Raw genomic sequence first — 18,507 nt, 5'->3', positions numbered from 1 at the left:
ACTATAATGCTTCTGTCAAAAGAATGAGATTGTTACAGCTTTTGAGCAGAAACGAGAATCTGAATGCACCATCTTTTTTTTTTTTCAGTGATTTTTCATGTGTTCTGTTTAGAATGATTCAAAGAATAAAAACCCTGTGCTCTTTGTTCTTAACCTCCCAACACCTAGAAGTAGATTTTGTACTCACCAACTTCATAAATGTTCTTGTTGGCTGAAGCAGAGCCGGCGATCTCAGCATATGGGGAGTCCCTGCGTGCTGGTGACTTCATTTCAACATATCCACATTCTGAACTTTTTGGTACAAGAGCTGGTGGGTCTTTTATAGTAGCATATGGGTTCTCAGAACTACTTAAAGAGCAATTACTTAAATTGTATTCTGAGTTCTTCACTAGATCTGCAAAAATTTAAAACATATTGTTCTCTCAAGCATGCTACATACTATGGACATTGCTGTTAACCAGGGCATTCTTTAATCTTGAGTTTAAAAAAGTTACCCATAAATGATTATTTAAGTGGAAACCAGTCATAACACTTCAAAATTATTATACAGCAAAGTACCTCTAATGGTATGCTTTTTCATGGGCTTGATCTTGCCAGCAGGAAATATCTTTTACAACATTTGACAACCTTCAGTTCTCATTAAAACAATAGCCAGAATTAACTACAGAAAATGGGTATAATCAGTTTTTAAGAGGAACTTCGGAATACTTTTTGCCTTTCTAATTGTTAAACTCAGGACACTATTAAATTAAGTGATCTAAGACTGTTCCCAATGGCAGTGTCTGGGCAAATTGTAAGATGAAATTAAGGATGGCCAGTTTGATGATCTTGGGAAACTGAATGTGCACAAGCCCATGGGACCTGATGAAATCCATCCACAGGTCCTGAGGGAGCTGGAGGGTGAAGTTTCTAAGCTGCTGTCCATCACATTTGAAAAATCATGGCAGTCAGGTGAAGTTCATGATGATCGGAAAAAGGGAAATATAACCCCTATTTTCAAGAAGGGGAAAATGGATGACCCAGGCAACTACAGACCAATCAGTCTCACCTCCATGCCTGGCAGGATCATAGAGCAGACTCTCTTAGAAGCCATTTTAGGGCACATGAAAGACAATGAAGTGGGTGGTGACAGGCGAATCATGCCTGACCAATTTGGTGGCCTTCTATGATGGGGCTACAGAACTGATGGATAGGGGCAAAGCAGTTGATGTTGTCTACCTGGACTTGTGCAAAGTGTTTAACACTGTCCTGCACAACATCCTTGTCTCTAAACTGGAGAGACATAAATTTGATGGATGGATCCACTTGGTGGATGAAGAATTGGTTGGATGGCCACATGCAGAAAGTTGTGGTCAACAACTCAATGTCCAACTGGGGATGAGTAACGAGTGGTGCCCCTCAGGGATTGGTATAGGGACCGATCCTGTTCAACATCTTTGTTGGTGACATGGACAGTGGGATTGAGTGCACCCTCAGCCAGTTTGCCGATGACACCAAGCTGTGTGGTTCGGTTGATACGCTGGAGGGAAGGAATGCCATCCAGAGGGACCTTGACACATTTGTAAGGTGGGGCCATGCCAATCTCATGAAGTTCAACAATGCAGAGTGCAAGATCCTGCACCTGGGAGCAACCCCAGGCACAGCTACAGGTAGGGAGGTGAAGAGATTGAGAGCAGCCCTGCGGACAAGGACTTACAGGTGTTGTTAGATGAGAAACTGAACATGATCTGGCATCAATGTGTGCTCACAGCCCAGAAAGCCAACCATATCCTGGGCTGCATCAAAAGAAGCGTGACCAGCAGGTCAAAGGAGGTGATCCTGCCCCTCTGCTTTTGTGAGACCCCACTTTTAGCACTGTGTGCAGTTCTGGTGTCATCAACATAAAAAGGACATGGAACTGTTGGAGTAGGGCCACAAGGATGATCAGGGGACTAGAGCACCTCTTGTATGAAGATCGGCTGAGAAAGTTGGGGCTGTTCAGCCTGGAGAAGAGAAGGCTGCGTGGAGACCTCATAGCAGCCTTCCAGTATCTGAAGGGGGCCTACAATGTTGCTGTGGAGGGACTCTTCATTAGGGACTGTAGTGATAGGACAAGGGGTAATGGGTTAAAACTTAAACAGGGGAAGTTTAGATTGGATATAAGGAGGAAATTCTTTCCTCTTAGGGTGGTGAGGCACTGGAATGGGTTGCCCAAAGAAATGCTCCATCTCTGACAGTGTTCAAGACCAGGTTGGATAGAGCCTTGGGCAACATGGTTTAGTGTGAGGCATCCCTGCCCATGACAGGAGGTTTGGAACTAGATGATCTTCAGGTCTTTTCCAACCATAAGCGCTCTATGATCCTATCAGAATTTGAGTATGAGGCCACACTGAAAGAGTAACCAGCTTCTTAAAAGTTTCTGTAAGGTGCACATAGAACTGAACAGAAAACATCAGGTGGCTTGTTATTTCAGGATGTAACTGAAGGACAGATAACTGTAGTTTAAGAGATGTGTTTTCTTATGGTGGAAAGAGATTTTGTGGTGTCCATGTTCCTTTGTTTTCTGTGTTGTTCTGTGTTATGCTGTATTATTTAAGCTCTAGAGCTGAGACTTTCTCAGCTTGTTCCTGACTCTGAATATGTAGTATGAGACCAACCTTAGTGAACCTGTCAGTGGGTAGGTGCTTAACTTTGTGACTGCTTTAATATATTTTTAATTGGGCTTCCCTTAGCCATAGAATTGTTCAGGTTGGAAAAGACCTTTATGTTCATTGGGTCCAACTGTTAACCAAGCACTACCAGGTCCATCCCTAAACCTTTCCATAAGCACAACATCTACATCTCTTTTAAGTATCTCCAGGGATGGTCATTCCACCACTGCCCTGGGCAGCCTGTTCCAATGCCTGATCACTCTCTCTGTGAAGAATTTTTTCCTACATCTAATCTAAACCTCCCCTAGTGCAGCTTGAGGCCATTACCTCTTGTCCTGTTGCTTGTTTCTTGGGAGAAGAGGCTGACCAGCACCTCACTACAACCTCCCTTCAGGAGCCTCCCCCATGAGCCTTCTCTTCTCCAGACTCAACACCCCCAGATCCCTCAGCTGCTCCTCGTAAGACTTACTCTCCAGACGCTTCAGCAGCTTCATTGCCCTTCTCTGGACCCACTCCAGCTCCAGCTGTTGTAGTGAGGTGCCCAGAACTGAACACAGGATTTGAGGTGCAGCTTCACCAGTGCCCAGTACAGGGGGATGATCACTGCCCTGGCCCTGCTGGCCACACTATTTCTGATACAGACCAAGATGCCACTGGCTTTCTTGGCAGACTGAGCCCAAGCTGGCTCATGTTCAGCTCCATCAGTCAGCACCCCCAGGTCCTTTTCCACAGAGCACCTTTCCAGCCACGCTTTCCAAGGCCTGTAGTGCTGCATGGGGTTGTTATGACCCAAATCTAGGAAATGTCAGGTATAATAAAACCACTCCTTCAGCTCAATTGTTCTGTATTATACACAAGGTGACAAACCATCTGCTTTTTGCCTACATATTTATTTTGTTTCATTATCCGTATTAAGGCTTAGCTACACCTTTACATTTGCCGGATATCCAGGCAATTCTAGTCACCTTTGGCATACCTGAATCATATAACAAAAATAGTGACACATACTAGTATGGTGCAGTATGAAATCTTACAAGAAAACCAGATAATTCAAAAGATGAAAATATAATGTCTACCCTGAATTTCTGAAGCTTTTAATTCCTCTCTATTCATATTTTCCTATCCCTTTCAAAGCCTGCAGTGAATGTGATGAAGCAGTGCAGGCTTGTAGTCATGCAGTCCTACCATACCAGTTGCAAGAGGAATTGCATCTCTTTTAAAGCCCTTCAGAGGCAGCGTGCATCCTTACCTGGCTCTCTAGGCTGAATTCAAGGGCCATCCCTGTTCTGCTGTCTACTTAGAATAGAACTATTTTGTGACTCAGCTGTTACAGAAACATTTGATGGATGTGACATATAGGGGACTTAAAAAGGTTTGTCTTGCTTTGATTTTCTGTAGTTTGTTGGGTTTTTTATTTGATTTGATTTTATTTGATTTAAACCTTCCCCTCAAAAGAGAAAAAAAATATCATGTATTGATTTAATGTCTAGGAATAACTTAGGCAAAAATTATTTTATGTTTTCTTCACACAGAAACCAAAGATAAATTAGAAGAGTAAACTGAATGTCTACACCATTCACTTAAATGGATCAGAAAATCACCTCACCTTTCAGGGACTTTCCCAAATATCCCCTATCAAGTCCAAAAGCACCTGAGAAAAACAACACAAATAAACAGAATAGTTTTAAAATCAGAGAAAAATTATTAGATAACAGCTTCTAAAGCTTTTAAAGTTGCCTTGGGACTAATTTCTACCTGAACAGAATAATTCTCTTATAAGCCCTGTGAAACTGCCTGATATAGGAGTACAGAAGCATTGTTACTACTTGCTTGCATGCTTTCAAACAGTAGCTTTCTGAACAGGGAAAAGTGGTTAACGTCATAAGGCACCATGGAATAAACTAGTTCAACCTCACATACACCATGGGCCATTACGCTTCCCCAGTTACTCTTGTATGAGCCTAATAACTGCTGTTTGTTTAAAGAGTAGTTTTACTCTGGATAAATATCTACCAGAAAGGCATCCTGTCTTGACCTGAAGATAGCAGGGTATGTAAAGTTTGCTCCATTTCTTGGTACTTTGCTTCCAAAGTTAACCACTCCCATTGTGTTGCTCAGTGTCATTCTGTTCCAGTCCCTTGGCCTGCACAAATGGCCTAAACATCTATTGTCTAAGTCTACGGCTTTGCAATTATCTGTTAGTAACAGATTTCTCTCAATATAAATCGCAATGTAAACATCAGCAATCAGCAGTGCCTGACAACTGTCTTCAGAGACCTGGCACGCACTTGGTTATTAATCCATATGCAACTCCTAATTTATTTAAAAAGAATATGTGATTTCTGTACAATGTAAAAACTGTACAAAAAAGCAGACCCTTACTGTACAGTACCCATTATTTTATGAAACTAATTGATAAGCAAATCTTTTTATAAAAATGAGATACTTTGCACATCTTGTCTCCATTGGGCATCAGGCTGATTTGCTGTGACTGATGAACTGTTCCTCAAAAGGAGTTACTTTTTTATCTCTAAGAATGCTGCCTTAATGGAAGGTCAAATCCGTGACCCTAAACCTCACAGTCTAACAAGCCTGGCATTACTCTAAGTGGAGAACCAGAAAAACATCCCTGCTTTTCAATCCATCCCAAACACACTAAGTAACATTCACATTCTCCTTACTGTTTTATTTTTCCTCCTTACCAAGCTCATTGAGGTAGCCACCATGTTTCCAGTCTGCAGGCAGTGTCCCTGTGTAGTCCATGATGTTGCCTCGTTTCCCAGGTTCCACATTTTTAAGATTCACAAACAGCTGGCTGGTTTTTGCCTGTATCAAAGAAAGATACTTTATAGAAACTGAAACTGATGGAAAGTTGCTGAATTTACATGTGATAATCAGGGAAAGTAAAACTAAACAGAAACATTAGCAAATTAAAGGCTAATTTGCACAAAAGGATCCAGATTTTTATGCTTTACCTTTGCCAGGGTCAGCCTGTCCATGTTGTTGACATGAGGTGGGGTAGTGCATTGAGTTAGAGTATGATAACTAGGATTAGAGAAATAGTGACTGTTTGCATTTCCACCACTACCATGAGGAAGGGTTTCTGAAATGGAAAAGAAGTACAAATAAACAAGTAAAAATAACATGGCATTTCTTTCTCAGGATATGTTTTTGACAGTACGGTCCTGATTTCAGAATCTGATATAGTTTCTTGGAAAAAAAAAAAAAAAGTTTAAAAATCTTGCATTTGAAGAAATTAGAGATAGTAACTGACTGAAGTTTCAAATCTCAAATTCTCTGGATTGGAAACAGATGGTGGAAAAGAGAGTATGTTAAAGATCTATAAAATCATAAAAATATACAGAAGGCAAAGAAAGTACTCACTGTTCTCCCTAATAAAAGCAAAGGTACCTAATAAATTTATAGTAAGTGAGTTTAAACCTAACAGAGCAAGCAGGTTTTCACTCAACATACAAAGGAGTAGAAGCGGAGAAACAGAACAGGTAAAAATCCATTCTCAATTACAGTAATGGTTATTACACACTGATGTAAATACAACTTTTGGTTGAGAAGATTTCTATGCTGATAATTGTATATTTAGGAAAGTACTGAAGGCATATCTCTATGCTTGTTAGATATGCCACATGGTTTCATGTACCCATCCACATGCACATTCATAGGTTGAAAACTCCTGTTTCAGGAATATTGCTCCTTCTCTTAATTTGTTTTAAACTGAAGCCACTCTCCTATCTGCCTCTCTACAGAATCTTGCCACAACTAATGTAAATTCTTGATTTTCTACAGCTGTAACAGTCTGTCTGTATTTAAGCTGTTGGCCTTGAATTTAAAGTCTCTGTAGAAACTATTTTTTGCCACACTTTTCAATTCTGTTTAAAAATAAGCAAAGAGGAACAGAAACGTCCATACTTCCACTTTTTAGTGCAGAAAAAACATTTGAGGGTTCAAAAGGTTACACAGTAAAGCAGGGTATATCGGCACTTGTTCCTTACAGTTAACGCATCTTAGCAGGGTAAGCCATGTTCATAGTATCAAAAGCAGAGATTAAAAGACTATGATGCAGAACAAGCTAAGCAGCTGTAGGTGCTGGCACAGACTCATTCTGAACTCAGGTGAACTGTCCCTGATAGCTGAAAGGTAAGCACACATGTCTACTATTGCATCCCACTGGCCTTGTGTGCCAGCTCACCAGCACTGCTGTCAATTCGGTCTCAGGGGCTTCTCTCCTGTGAAAGGCAGGTGAGAGCAGTGTCTCACTCTTTCCCTTCCTAAACACGGAGCTCCTCCCCAGCCTCCCCTTCCAGGAAAGCTTCCAAGGCAGAAGTGCAATCATCCTTTTTTTTAAATTGAGTATGTTCCTGCTCACAGGAGCCCTCACTAATGCAGAAACGTGAAGCATGCACAATTAAGCGCTGTTAGGGGCTCAGCTTCACTTCAGAGCTCAGCTAAAAAAAAACACAAGATCAACAGAGAGAGAAAAAGCCCTGTTCTAAATACCACTTACCTGAAATGCTGTAATCAGCATTGATGACCCTCATAGCAGGGGTATAGGTCACTGCAGGCATATTTGTTTCTTTTCCTTTCTGCTTTTGTCTGTAAATTATGAAGAGCACCAGCAGGAAAAGCACAACCAGGACAAGAATAATGATGCCTGCTATAGCCCCTATCTGGTAAGAATCAGCAGGGATGGCAGTACTGGTACGGCTTAAACTGTTCAAGTTTCCCACTATAATTACACCAGCTGAAATACAAGAAGAAATGAAAATATGTGGCATATATTCAGAGGCTTATGTGTCAGGAGCAGAAGACAATATTTCACTTCTAAACCTTTCTGCTAATTTAACTGCATTTAATAATGCCAAAATAGAACTATATCAGAAAGCAATATGAAGACAATCCTAGCCTTAAGGAAAAGCCTTCATCTTCTTCAAAGAAAGAGGTATTTTTCATGGAGTTGAAAAAGTAAGAACACTCACTACGCAAAAGCAGAGAGCAGGTAAAGCACATGCTCTGTCAGCAGCTTGGGACAGCACAGCACTGTAAAACATGTTATGAAATCTACACTTGAATGCTTTGCTTCAACAGACTATCACTGAGGCATTTAATATTTTAAAAAATCTACAGAACATGTATAATTTAATAGAATGGAACATTTAAACACACATGCCTTATCAGGTTAATTTAATGAATAATATAGATATGGCATTTGATATATTAATCCAAGTTTTATATAAAACAATTACAATAATTTTATTGCATCTAGTTTTTACCTTGATCACACCTGGCCCCTTTCCAGCCTGGGCTGCAGTAGCATGTTCCTGTGATGTGGTCACAAGTTGAGTTGTTCAGACAGTCACATATCTGCCGGCACCCATACCCATATGTGCCTTGAGGGCATTCTGCACAAAATAAGTGCAAATAAACATCACGCACAGTACTTACATGTTTTGGTATTACAGATCTACAGCACTTTACATGCTACCATGCATTTCTAACCTCATACGCTTTTATACATGACCAGTAGATGGCAATGTGTTATTAGTAGTAGACCTAACAAGATGTTCCTGAGAGGTTCTCTCTGTATAGGTGTGTATGCGTGTGAGATTGTATTAAGAAGTGATTTTCCTTTACTTGTACTGTTGCTGTCACCGAGGCAATGAAATTAAGAAAGAAAACAAAACAAAACAAAACAAAATAAATAAAACAAAACAACAAAATCTTACCTGTGCCCCAAACAAAAAAAAAAAGAACCCCCACAAACCCCAACATTTAAAAGGTAGAAGACCCTTTAAACTGGCAACAAAGTGCCAGTTTTACACCAGAATGTCAAGTCTCACAGGTTACTCAGATCCCTTCCTGAAATATCACATAATCATATGAGTGGAACCAGACATCTGGCCAGTGTTATGTCATATGACAGGTGTGCTGATGTGGTAAAAGAGTAAGAGTATGCCTACAGCATACTTTGGTACTGCAATGTTTACATTAAGGAACTACCTACAGGAGAAAAATGGTAAATTATGAAAAATAAGCTCACTGGAAGAGTTTTATGTTATTTTTTTCTCATGCAAAATGACTTCAATACAATAATTAATTACTGATCGAAGTGTCTTCTATGTCATGTAATCAGCATGATAGGGAACTATCCTACACTGGTAAAAATTATTTCCTCTATACCACCACCTCTGTTGGTGTGTGGCTGGTTGCATTACTGTAGTTTTGACAGTCTGAGGAATTTGTGATATTTCTTCACCTTCTGAGACTCAATTTTCTGAAATATCTCGAGTTTGTAACCATATTAATTTGGTTTTCATCTATAAAAGAATATACCTTATCTTTTATGTATTTCTAATTTAGAATAACTTACAAGAAAATGTAACACAGTGGGTGCCAGGTAAATATTCTTACAGTCTTGGTAGATCTAGATTCAAGTGGAATTTTGTGCTTATATACCTTCTCCTTCTCTTGGGTATACCCAGTAAAACAAGATCATAAGTAATGAAGACAATGTCTGGGCAAACCCCACCACACTATAATGTATTTTGGCATTTTGAAATCTGAATTGAAGGAAAAGTCCATTTTTAAAACTTAAATTCAAATTCAGAAATGCAAAAATGTTTAGTTTAATACTGTTAAATCATTATCAGATTATACTATGAAGTACAATATCTATAAAACTTAATTATAAAGCTAGATTTCCTGAAGTATTCAAAATTACTTTTTATAACATAGCAGGTTGAATAGATGGCTTTGCACTGCAATATAATGCATGAAGTGTGGGAGCACCATTCTGTAGTGTTAGCAAAACTTGGGACAAAAGTACAATTATTCTTTTAACATTGTACAACGTTGTAGCATCGTTTTGTCAGTGGTGTTATTCTTGTTTTCCTGGGGTAAATAATCATACACATATGAAAACAAAATGATGATGCTTTTATCATCAAATTGTTTTGTAAAACCACATCATAAAATTAATTTTATCTTCTAGGATTGATGTACTTCTTTACTTTTCTATTAGTTTTCATTGTGGTTTATGCTAATGACAATTACTTCAATTCAGTTGTTACACTTACATGACAGAGTTGTTGGGGGTTTTTAGCACTATGTCCAAAGAAACTAGAATGAAGTATAAATGCCTCTTACATGTAGCTATAAATTGAAAGAAACAGCCATTCCAGTTGGAACCAGTCTAAATAACTAATTCTGCAGGCTTTGATCTGTTTGGAAAAAGCTTAGGTCCAACTCCTGAAGCTCTTTCCCCATCAAAATTCCCACTGAAGTGAAAAGGTTGTATCACAACACCAGCCAAAACAACAGAGGTTCAGCTCAGGGTTTAATATTTGCTGTTATGCATGGACAATTCCCATCCTTACTCACTCTGCTCACAATGCTTCCCCATGAACCCTGTGCGGCAGGTGCACTGCCCACTGATGTGGTCACAGTCAGCTCCATTCTGACACTGGCATATCAGTGCACAGTCCTTCCCATAAAACCCCAGGGGACATCCTGCAATACAAAAAGAAGCAGGGGAAAATGAGTGAAACAACGGCTCTGGAAATGAAATGCAAATATCCTGGTTAAGTATGCTATTGAGAAGTCATATCTATAGCCATACTATTCAGCATGGCATTCTATAAACATAATAGATCAAGACCTACCCTATTTTAAGTAGTTTAAAATACATGCTAGGCAAAAACTACATAAAAATGAGGTTGGGAAATTGCGCAAACAGCAGATGTTCAGAAGAAGGCAGCAAGAAGGTCTCTTCAAAGAAGTGGGTTTAAGAAGATATTTGAAGGAGGAGAAAGAGGGCAGTTTGTGAACCAGAGTAGGGAGTCTGTTCAGTGATAAATGAACCCTTGGACATATTTTTGCACAGTTGATGTTGAAACATAAAAAAATAAAAGTAATAACATATTGTATCTCAGCTCCTTGCCAAGATACCATTTCAGCATGAAGACATGTCACCACAGAGAGATCATTATTCATCAGCAGGAAGCAAAATAACCATGATAGCTGACAGCTGAACCAGTATAGTGAATGTCTTCCGAAACTGCATCCATATGGCCCTATAATATATCAGTTATTTCCTGCCACTATGACATTATTCACTTGAAAAAGGAGAGTTCTCATTATATGAAAAAGTGTACTTAAGAACTGAATGAAAAACACAGCAGTCTTAATTTTCTTGAGTTCAAAATAACAGTTGTGCACAGATTACTGACAGCAGGAGTGCCCATATTGAAGGTAAAACAAATTGAAGCTGTAATGTGATAAAGCCAACTTTATCAATATCTATCTCTAATAAATGCTTACTTCTCAAACTTAGTATGAACTCTTACCCAACATAGAATGAGTTTGCAGGCAGCCACTGCATGACTAGTATTTTAATTTTAATGAAAAGTTCTTGGGAAAAAAATACCAGATTAGTGTATTAATTACATGAAGAAAATTCAAAAAATTATGAGTCTTGTGAAGTTAAGTTTCTAAGTTCCCAATAAAATAGCTTTATCAGTGTCTGAATTACAGGTGCTGAGCTAGAGGTGTTGCAATTGATCCTGGAGATAGCAGTTACAGATACAAGATGTACTGTATGACCATTTTGCAGTGACAACAGGGACTGTGCCTCAGCAGACCACAGCCACAGCTAAGGTAGAAGCTAGTCTTATGGCTTCAGTCAGCATTATGTTTTCTCACAAGTCTTGGTCATCAGGTCCCTGCTATTAGAGCACTTGCTAGGATGGTTTCAGAGAAGGAAGAAATTAAATGGTACCATCATCCCACCCTGTGGGGAATGGCTGAAGAACTGACACAATCAGTGCTTTGGACTGCAGCCAAACCACACATACGCAGTGGTAGCATCTGAATGTCAGAGTCATTCTGTGTGTGCACGTGACAGACTCTTCCACAGGGATGCCCAGATGCAGCCAAAAGTTGTCTTCTTCTGAAGGAATGCTAAAGAGGATCCCAAATGTAGCGATCAGCACTCTGACAGTGCTTATACAGGGCCTCCCCTGCAACCATGGAGGCAATGTGTTGCATCTTCTGTATCAAAAAAGTTCAGCAGCATGGGAAGAAATCAATGGTTAAAGCATGAAAATAGTAAAGAAAAATTCTGTCAATGACTATAGACTAAGGATGGATAACAGAAGTCACTTACTCTGTGTACAGTAGAGGCCAGTCCATCCTGGCGTACATTTGCACTCCCCATCATAGGCACTGCAGTAAGCTCCATTATGGCAGTTGCAGGTGTGGATGCAGTTTGGTCCCCAGTGGGAAGGTGGGCAAGCTAAAACAACAATTAATCTCAAATGACAAAGATCCTTGATACCCATGAACAGAGCTGCTTACATTCATATGTAAGCACTGCTCCATTCAGGGTCTGCTTTTCTTTTAAACATATTTTTTGGGCTGCTTCATTCTGAGAAAAAAATACAGGCTTTTTTTTTTTTTTTTTTTAACTAAGAAATCATTTTAGTCTAGATAGAAAGTGCTGAAAAATAGATAAAAGATTAGACATGTGAAAGAGACCAGTGATACATACTTGATACTCAGCACCTAGGACACTCGTATCAGCTTTCACATAGAGAAAGCCATGCAAGTTTCCTTTCTTAATTCATTTTTTAATCTGCAAACAGTTCAATAAGCACAATTAAGGGGATCAGCCTTTTAAGGCTCAAAACTGAAGAAGAACAGAGAAGACTGAAACGTTCTTACAGCCTTAGACCCAAGAGCAATAGACACATCTATTGCTTTAGACCCAATACTAAGCTTACTTCTTTTATTTCCACTGTATAGATTCTACACAGTTGCCTAGAGGTGGTACATATAATCAGGACCATACATTAATCACGTTAATTCAGTTGCTTCTGTGGGTCCATTAATCAATATAATATTTCTAAAATCCAAGTAATTCTCTATAAAATTGAGATTTTTTTTTCATTCACAATCATTTGGACATGTTACGAGATAGAATTTTACTGTAGATTTTTGACTGCTTGGAGAATGTCATGGTGAATTAATTTGATACTGTGTGCTGCCGTTAGAACAGTGAATGGTTCCAAAATGATGATTACTATTCAGACACAGCAAAAGATAGTATTCTTCTTGTCAGAATATCACTAAATGCAGACAGTACTCTCAAGAATAGTCCTTTTCTGCTGATTAGGATTCACATCCTGGGGTTTTTATTTGTTTCTTTAGTTAAAGAGATGCATAAGCTAAGAATAGCTTTATGGAAGTAGAAGAGATAAGAAAGAGATCAGACACTGAAGCCTTAGCTTTATACCTGCGTAAGTTTAAAAAGACTGGTAACTCCTTTTGCTGGTACTGATTTTGTTGTCCAGAGAGCTGTCTGACAGCAATAAGAGTTCCCGAATCCTTTAAATGTTTGCATAATGTGTAGGCTATATTTTTGTAGTGTTCTCTTTGTCCAAATTTCACTTTGTTAAGAAATACACTATGTTGTATTGGAAGAAAAGTACTAAGCTTGTTTTTTGTTCTTTCCATTTCAGTTGTGCCACACAATGATTTTTAGTATTGTTTTGTATTCAAAATTACTGGTCAATGAAGAAGGAACGTAAATCACATGCAGACCAAAGGTTAGAAGTTTCAAAAGGGTCGCTGGTTCCAAAAGAAATTAATGGAATCATTATTTTCCATGTGAACGAAAAGCCTTTATACAAAGCAAATAAACTTCCTCTGTTACGGTCCATGAGCACAGCCTCAATAGATGCTTCCATTCATATTGCTGGCACCATTTTCTTGTTATTGATTCAGTAAGTCCCTCCTCCTCCTAAATACCCCTATTCTGCTACTCTCCCAAATACCTACTTATTTTACCATAAAAACAGGGACGTTTGTTGCTATTGGCTTCCACAGAAACAGGTCCAAGATTTATTTTGGTATCTTATTGACTTGTGCATGCTAATCACTTCACAGAACGTAGCCAGCAAAGCTTTTTTAACAAGTTGACCAGACATTACATCACACTGCTACAGAGCCCGTTAACCTGGACCACTCAACCCACTAATGATATAAAACAATTTTATTAGACACGTTGTTAGGAAATGCACCTCCCTGGAAACCCCACCACAATGTCTTTTGAATTTTGACATATCAGTCTTGTACAGCTTCTTTTATTCATAAAAATGGGTTGGCTGAAATTATGGCATGTCATTGAGCCAGACTGTATGGATTTTGGTACTTTATGGATTTGGATATGTTTCTTGTGAGAATTTTGCTTCAGATATTTATTTCCTGTCATGAGTAATTTGCATAGACCAAACAAGGCATCTGGGAGTGCCTAATTATTTAATAAAATATGAAACAATAAAACTACCCTTCTTCTTTTTAAGTCAGGAGCAAAGTAGTCCCTGAGTTTAGCATACCAAGAGAATATTCAAGTGATGTAGAATGACACTAAAAATATGTACCTGTGAAACATTTATAAAAAGAAGAAAAAAAAAATCAATAAAAATGTTGTAAGTATTTTAAAAAGTCACGGTGAAAAATTTGTTAACAAGATGTTCAAATGTTTAACAGGAATAAGGATGATCTTGTAGCCAGAGCAGTAAATTGTATCTGACAAAATCTTGACTCTGTTCTGAGCCTTGCCAGTGGCTCTATATGCAACCGTGTTAAGAAAAAACACTGCATTTAAGTGCCTCAGTCCCTAATTTGTAAAATAATACTTCTCTCTGTCCTGAGAATACAAGCCCTGATATCTTCACATTACCATGGAAAGACTGAATAACTACAGACAAGCAAACTACAAGTCAAGAACCCTCTCTTCAATGCAAGATTCATCAAGTCACAGACTTTTTCATGTTGGAAGAGACCTCTAGCATCACCTAGTCCAACATCAAAGGATCTTCAACAGTGATAATTTCACAACCTCTTTCAGGCTGGAGACTTCAGAGCCTCTGTGGACAATTGCTGTGCTTGGCCATTCACACAATAGGGATTTATTCTTTTTTTTCTTTTATCTAGGACAAGTAACCTTTGCTGCCACTTCTGAAACAAATCTCATGCAGCTTCTCTACAGCTCTTCTTTGGACAGTGGAAGAATGAATATTGATCCCTTTCTGGTGCAGATGTGTTTCTGATAGTGCTGATGAAATGCAGAAAAGTTTAGGATCTCTTCGTTATATACCATAAAGTCCTCATTTCTGACTTACACGGTGTTTTTTTACCAAAAAAAAGTAGAGAATTTAAATAGCCAAACCTTGATCAATTGTGTCAAAAATAAAGGAAAAAAAATATGATACTTACGCTGAGAGCAGTCACTACCAATCCAGCCAGGGTAACACTGACAGGATCTATCAATAGGATTACACGTTCCATTATTGGTACAGGTGCATATGCCAATGCAGTTCTTGCCAAATCTGCCACTGGGACATACTGAGAACAAGTTGTCAGAATTAGAACTCCTAGTCATCAGAACAAGATTGTATTTTCCTTATTTCAAGAAAGCAACTGGTACTTGGATCAAGAAATGTGTTGCTTAGTATAATGTTAAAGTAAGGCATAAAAAATTCTGGTAAGACCGGTATGCATACTCATTATACAAATAATGCAAACAAGAATACGATGGGTTTTATACTTCAGGATCGAATGTTCAAACAGCTTAAACCTGCTTAGGATTTCTAATTTATAAGCTGCACATACTAAAACAAAAACTATTTTTGGTTTCATTATTTCCAAATTATGAAATTAAAATAATTACAGTGCTTGGTCTGCATCCCATAAAGTCTTTATTATAACATGTACCTTCATTACAGAGGGCTCCTGTAAATCCAGGTAAGCAGTCACATAAGCCAGTAATGTGGTGGCAGGGACCACTGCTATGTACACACTGTGGGCATGTCTGGCTGCAGCGGTGTCCATAAAACCCAGGGGAACAAACTGGAATTAGAAAGAACAAATTGTCATTGCTTCCTGTATTTTCTCTATGGCTGTGAGCTACTCTTCAGTGCATGAGTTCCTAAATTTGAATTAGTTCTCCTTTCTAAATACACAAGGATTGCAGTGGTGGTTGTTATTATTTATAAAGTCCCATGCTTTGCTCACAAAAGGAGATGTGCTCATCTTCCTGAAGGGTTTATTATATTCTAGTTAGTGATGATTTAGTTGCATTCTATTACCTGTCAGGCCTCAGTGCCTTTGAATTATGTTTGAAATGCATGTATACTATACATATGATATGTATTTTGATATACATTACATGTCCTCTGCAACATCAATGTCTTTTAAAGCACCTTTGAAGAAAAGTAATTTAAAAAAATAGAGTGGATAGTTTTATCTGTAGATGACTAGGGTCATCTTAGACCTTGACTTCTGTGTTTTCTAACTTAAAATAAAATAGCCATTACTTCACTGAGAAAAACATACAAATGTTTTCCATTCATCTTTTTATTTAAGTATTCACTGTACTTATTACATGGTACAGGCAGCTATGCATCATCTAAATTTTAGGGAACCTTAGAGAACTAGTACAGAGTCATCTACTTAATTCTTACACTAAAGTCACTGATTTCTTAAAAAAAAATGGAGGAGGAAAAAATTTAAATAAAAAAACCTGTTGCATAAAATCTCCTTTGTTGCTTTAATCCCTTTTGACATTTATTTCCTGATAAATTAGAATATTAGGTAATGCATCAAGAGAAATACCTGTTTCACAGCAGCAATTAGCACTGATGAAAACCAGCTTGGAATCTTTTCCATTTTAATTTCATTCAAGATTCAGTCTTTTAATTATACACTTGAGAGAAGTTATGTGGCCAGACCTCTCTAGAGAGATTAACTTTTCCAAGTGAAACAGTGCCAAAAGGCCTTCCTGTTTACTGAAAAGGCACTTTCTGACTGGGATCCAAATTATTCATATGACCTTTGTCTTCCCAGCCTCCAGACCATACATCAGAGAGGGACTCTGAGAGCCACTGGACTGGAAGCCTCTTGTCCAGGTTATAGGCACAGTTCCAAAACACAGGGAACATTTTTATATGTAGTGTTACACTTAGTCTGCATTTGGATTAACTGATTAACTGCTAGGCCTTTAGAGATTAGATAGTAAGAATAATTTCTGCATTTAGTTAAAAATGCTTAAGGAACGCTAATGCCACACTAATGTGGGATTTAGCAGTGCCATAGGCAATTACATTTTTCAGCTTGAAATCTTGCCATTCCTAGGCTTTTTCTTCCTCTGGTTCTCCTTCTACCTTCTAGTAACCATTTCATGTTATCTCCTGCCTTTAAGCCTCTTTTGAAGAGCCTATAAGCAACTCCACTTGGCCTACTACACCCTCTTCTTGACCCTATTTCTGGAAGACCTCTCAAAACAGGGTTACCCTCCAAGTGCAGAGGACTCAGTTTCTGTTCTCTGAACACCTTTTCCTCACACCTTCAATAATACAGACTGAAGGCAGCTAGATTGCTGACAAACTGTGACAAATCTTGGAAGGGTAGATATTTTGTGCATCAGCTTATTTTTGCCTCCCTGTTTTTGGTATCGTTTGCCTCAGTTCATTTGTGTCTCTTCTTATAACATTTAAATTTTACAGAGACAATTTTTCCAAATGCAGCTATGGGTACACATGATATCATCTACTTACCATAAGGCCTTGTCCCTCTGGCCATTCTTTGCTGACTCAAAATAAATGTTAAAAGAAGGTAGTAATTTAGCCAATGACTAGACCCAGTGAGAAGCCTGGGTGTCTAGCTGCTGAATCTCATACATGTTTTGTTTACCTACCAAAATATGTATTACAAAGTTAATGTTCATCAACAACATTTGGAAATGTTTGCCTTTAGAATGGAATGCCGTACTGAATTTGTTTCTTTGAAAGTCATGTGCATAGCAATGTCACAGCACAGACAGTAAACAAAAGTTCTACAAGAAGAGCACTACTAGTTGGAAGCACTTTTTAATTTCAGGTAACACTTATTTCTGTATATTCATACCCTTTGACACAATATCCAATGAAAGAGTGCTTCATAGTACTTTATACTACAATTAAAAAAGCATTATGGTATGATATTCCAAGTAAGGGAGTGAAAAACAGAGATTTTAAAGCATTTATTTTGTTCTTACTTCTCTGACAAGTGGTGCCTCTGTATCCTGGTGCACACTCACAGATTCCATCATCTGGAGAGCAGGATGCTCCATTTTTGCAGTAACACGACAACGAGCAATTTGGACCCCACTGTCCCTCAGCACACACACTGTCACAGTGAATGCCTGCAACCATAAATAAACAAAACTGTTAGCCTTTGTAAAGAACTCTTACATGTAGTTAGTTTAAACTTTGGTCCCCATAGGACTCATTTTAAAAGCTCACAAAACTTATTTATGAAAATATCATTAACATCAGAAAAATATAACAAGGTAAACTTGCATATCTGCTCCTGCTTTCCCCCAGGACAATTAATTTCTTTCATTTTCCAGTTTTGAAAGATGTACATAAGGGCTGATCCTGAGTTCTGTAACAGGAAAGCACTCCTGCAGATTTACAGGGAACATAAGAGCTCAATGGGATGCTATCTCCAGGCTTCCTGCTTGCAGATACTTTAATATCTACAAAGAAGAATGCAAACCTTTGAGTAGGATAAAGAGTTTGATAGTTTTCCAAGACCTTTACACATATAAAAATTTAAAAAGGTCTTTTATTTCTCTCACTTTCACGATTTGTATCAATAAGAAGAATCAAAAGAAGAAAGTAATTTAAATGCAGCAAAATAATGGCTTTTGCTTCCTCCATAATGGCTGTTTCAAAACAGCAAAAGCTCATTTTCAATTTTTATGTTAGGGAAATGCATGACAAAATGTTTTGCAGAAACTTTTCCTTCTCAATGTAAAAAT

General features: G+C 38.3%; 1 protein-coding gene across 2 annotated transcripts in view; it reads right to left on the bottom strand.

Annotated features, from left to right (window-relative positions):
* MEGF10 (multiple EGF like domains 10) overlaps positions 1-18,507 on the bottom strand; it is a 97,795-nt gene that overhangs the window by 1,861 nt on the left and 77,427 nt on the right. For both annotated transcript variants that reach the window (XM_061377409.1, XM_061377330.1), the window contains exons 14-24: positions 17,740-17,886; positions 15,420-15,554; positions 14,922-15,050; positions 11,809-11,937; positions 10,026-10,154; positions 7,919-8,047; positions 7,153-7,389; positions 5,606-5,733; positions 5,333-5,456; positions 4,237-4,281; positions 188-394 (exon numbers count right to left, since the gene is read on the bottom strand). In XM_061377409.1, the coding sequence (XP_061233393.1) occupies positions 188-394; positions 4,237-4,281; positions 5,333-5,456; positions 5,606-5,733; positions 7,153-7,389; positions 7,919-8,047; positions 10,026-10,154; positions 11,809-11,937; positions 14,922-15,050; positions 15,420-15,554; positions 17,740-17,886 (1,539 nt within the window). The remainder of the gene's footprint in view (positions 1-187; positions 395-4,236; positions 4,282-5,332; positions 5,457-5,605; positions 5,734-7,152; positions 7,390-7,918; positions 8,048-10,025; positions 10,155-11,808; positions 11,938-14,921; positions 15,051-15,419; positions 15,555-17,739; positions 17,887-18,507) is intronic.

Source organism: Neopsephotus bourkii, unplaced genomic scaffold, assembly GCF_033783945.1.
Source record: "Neopsephotus bourkii isolate Nb327-2 ecotype Australia unplaced genomic scaffold, CSIRO-AGI_Nbou_v1 NB_30, whole genome shotgun sequence".
Taxonomy (NCBI): domain Eukaryota; kingdom Metazoa; phylum Chordata; class Aves; order Psittaciformes; family Psittacidae; genus Neopsephotus; species Neopsephotus bourkii.
This window is presented reverse-complemented; position numbering and strand designations above follow the sequence as displayed.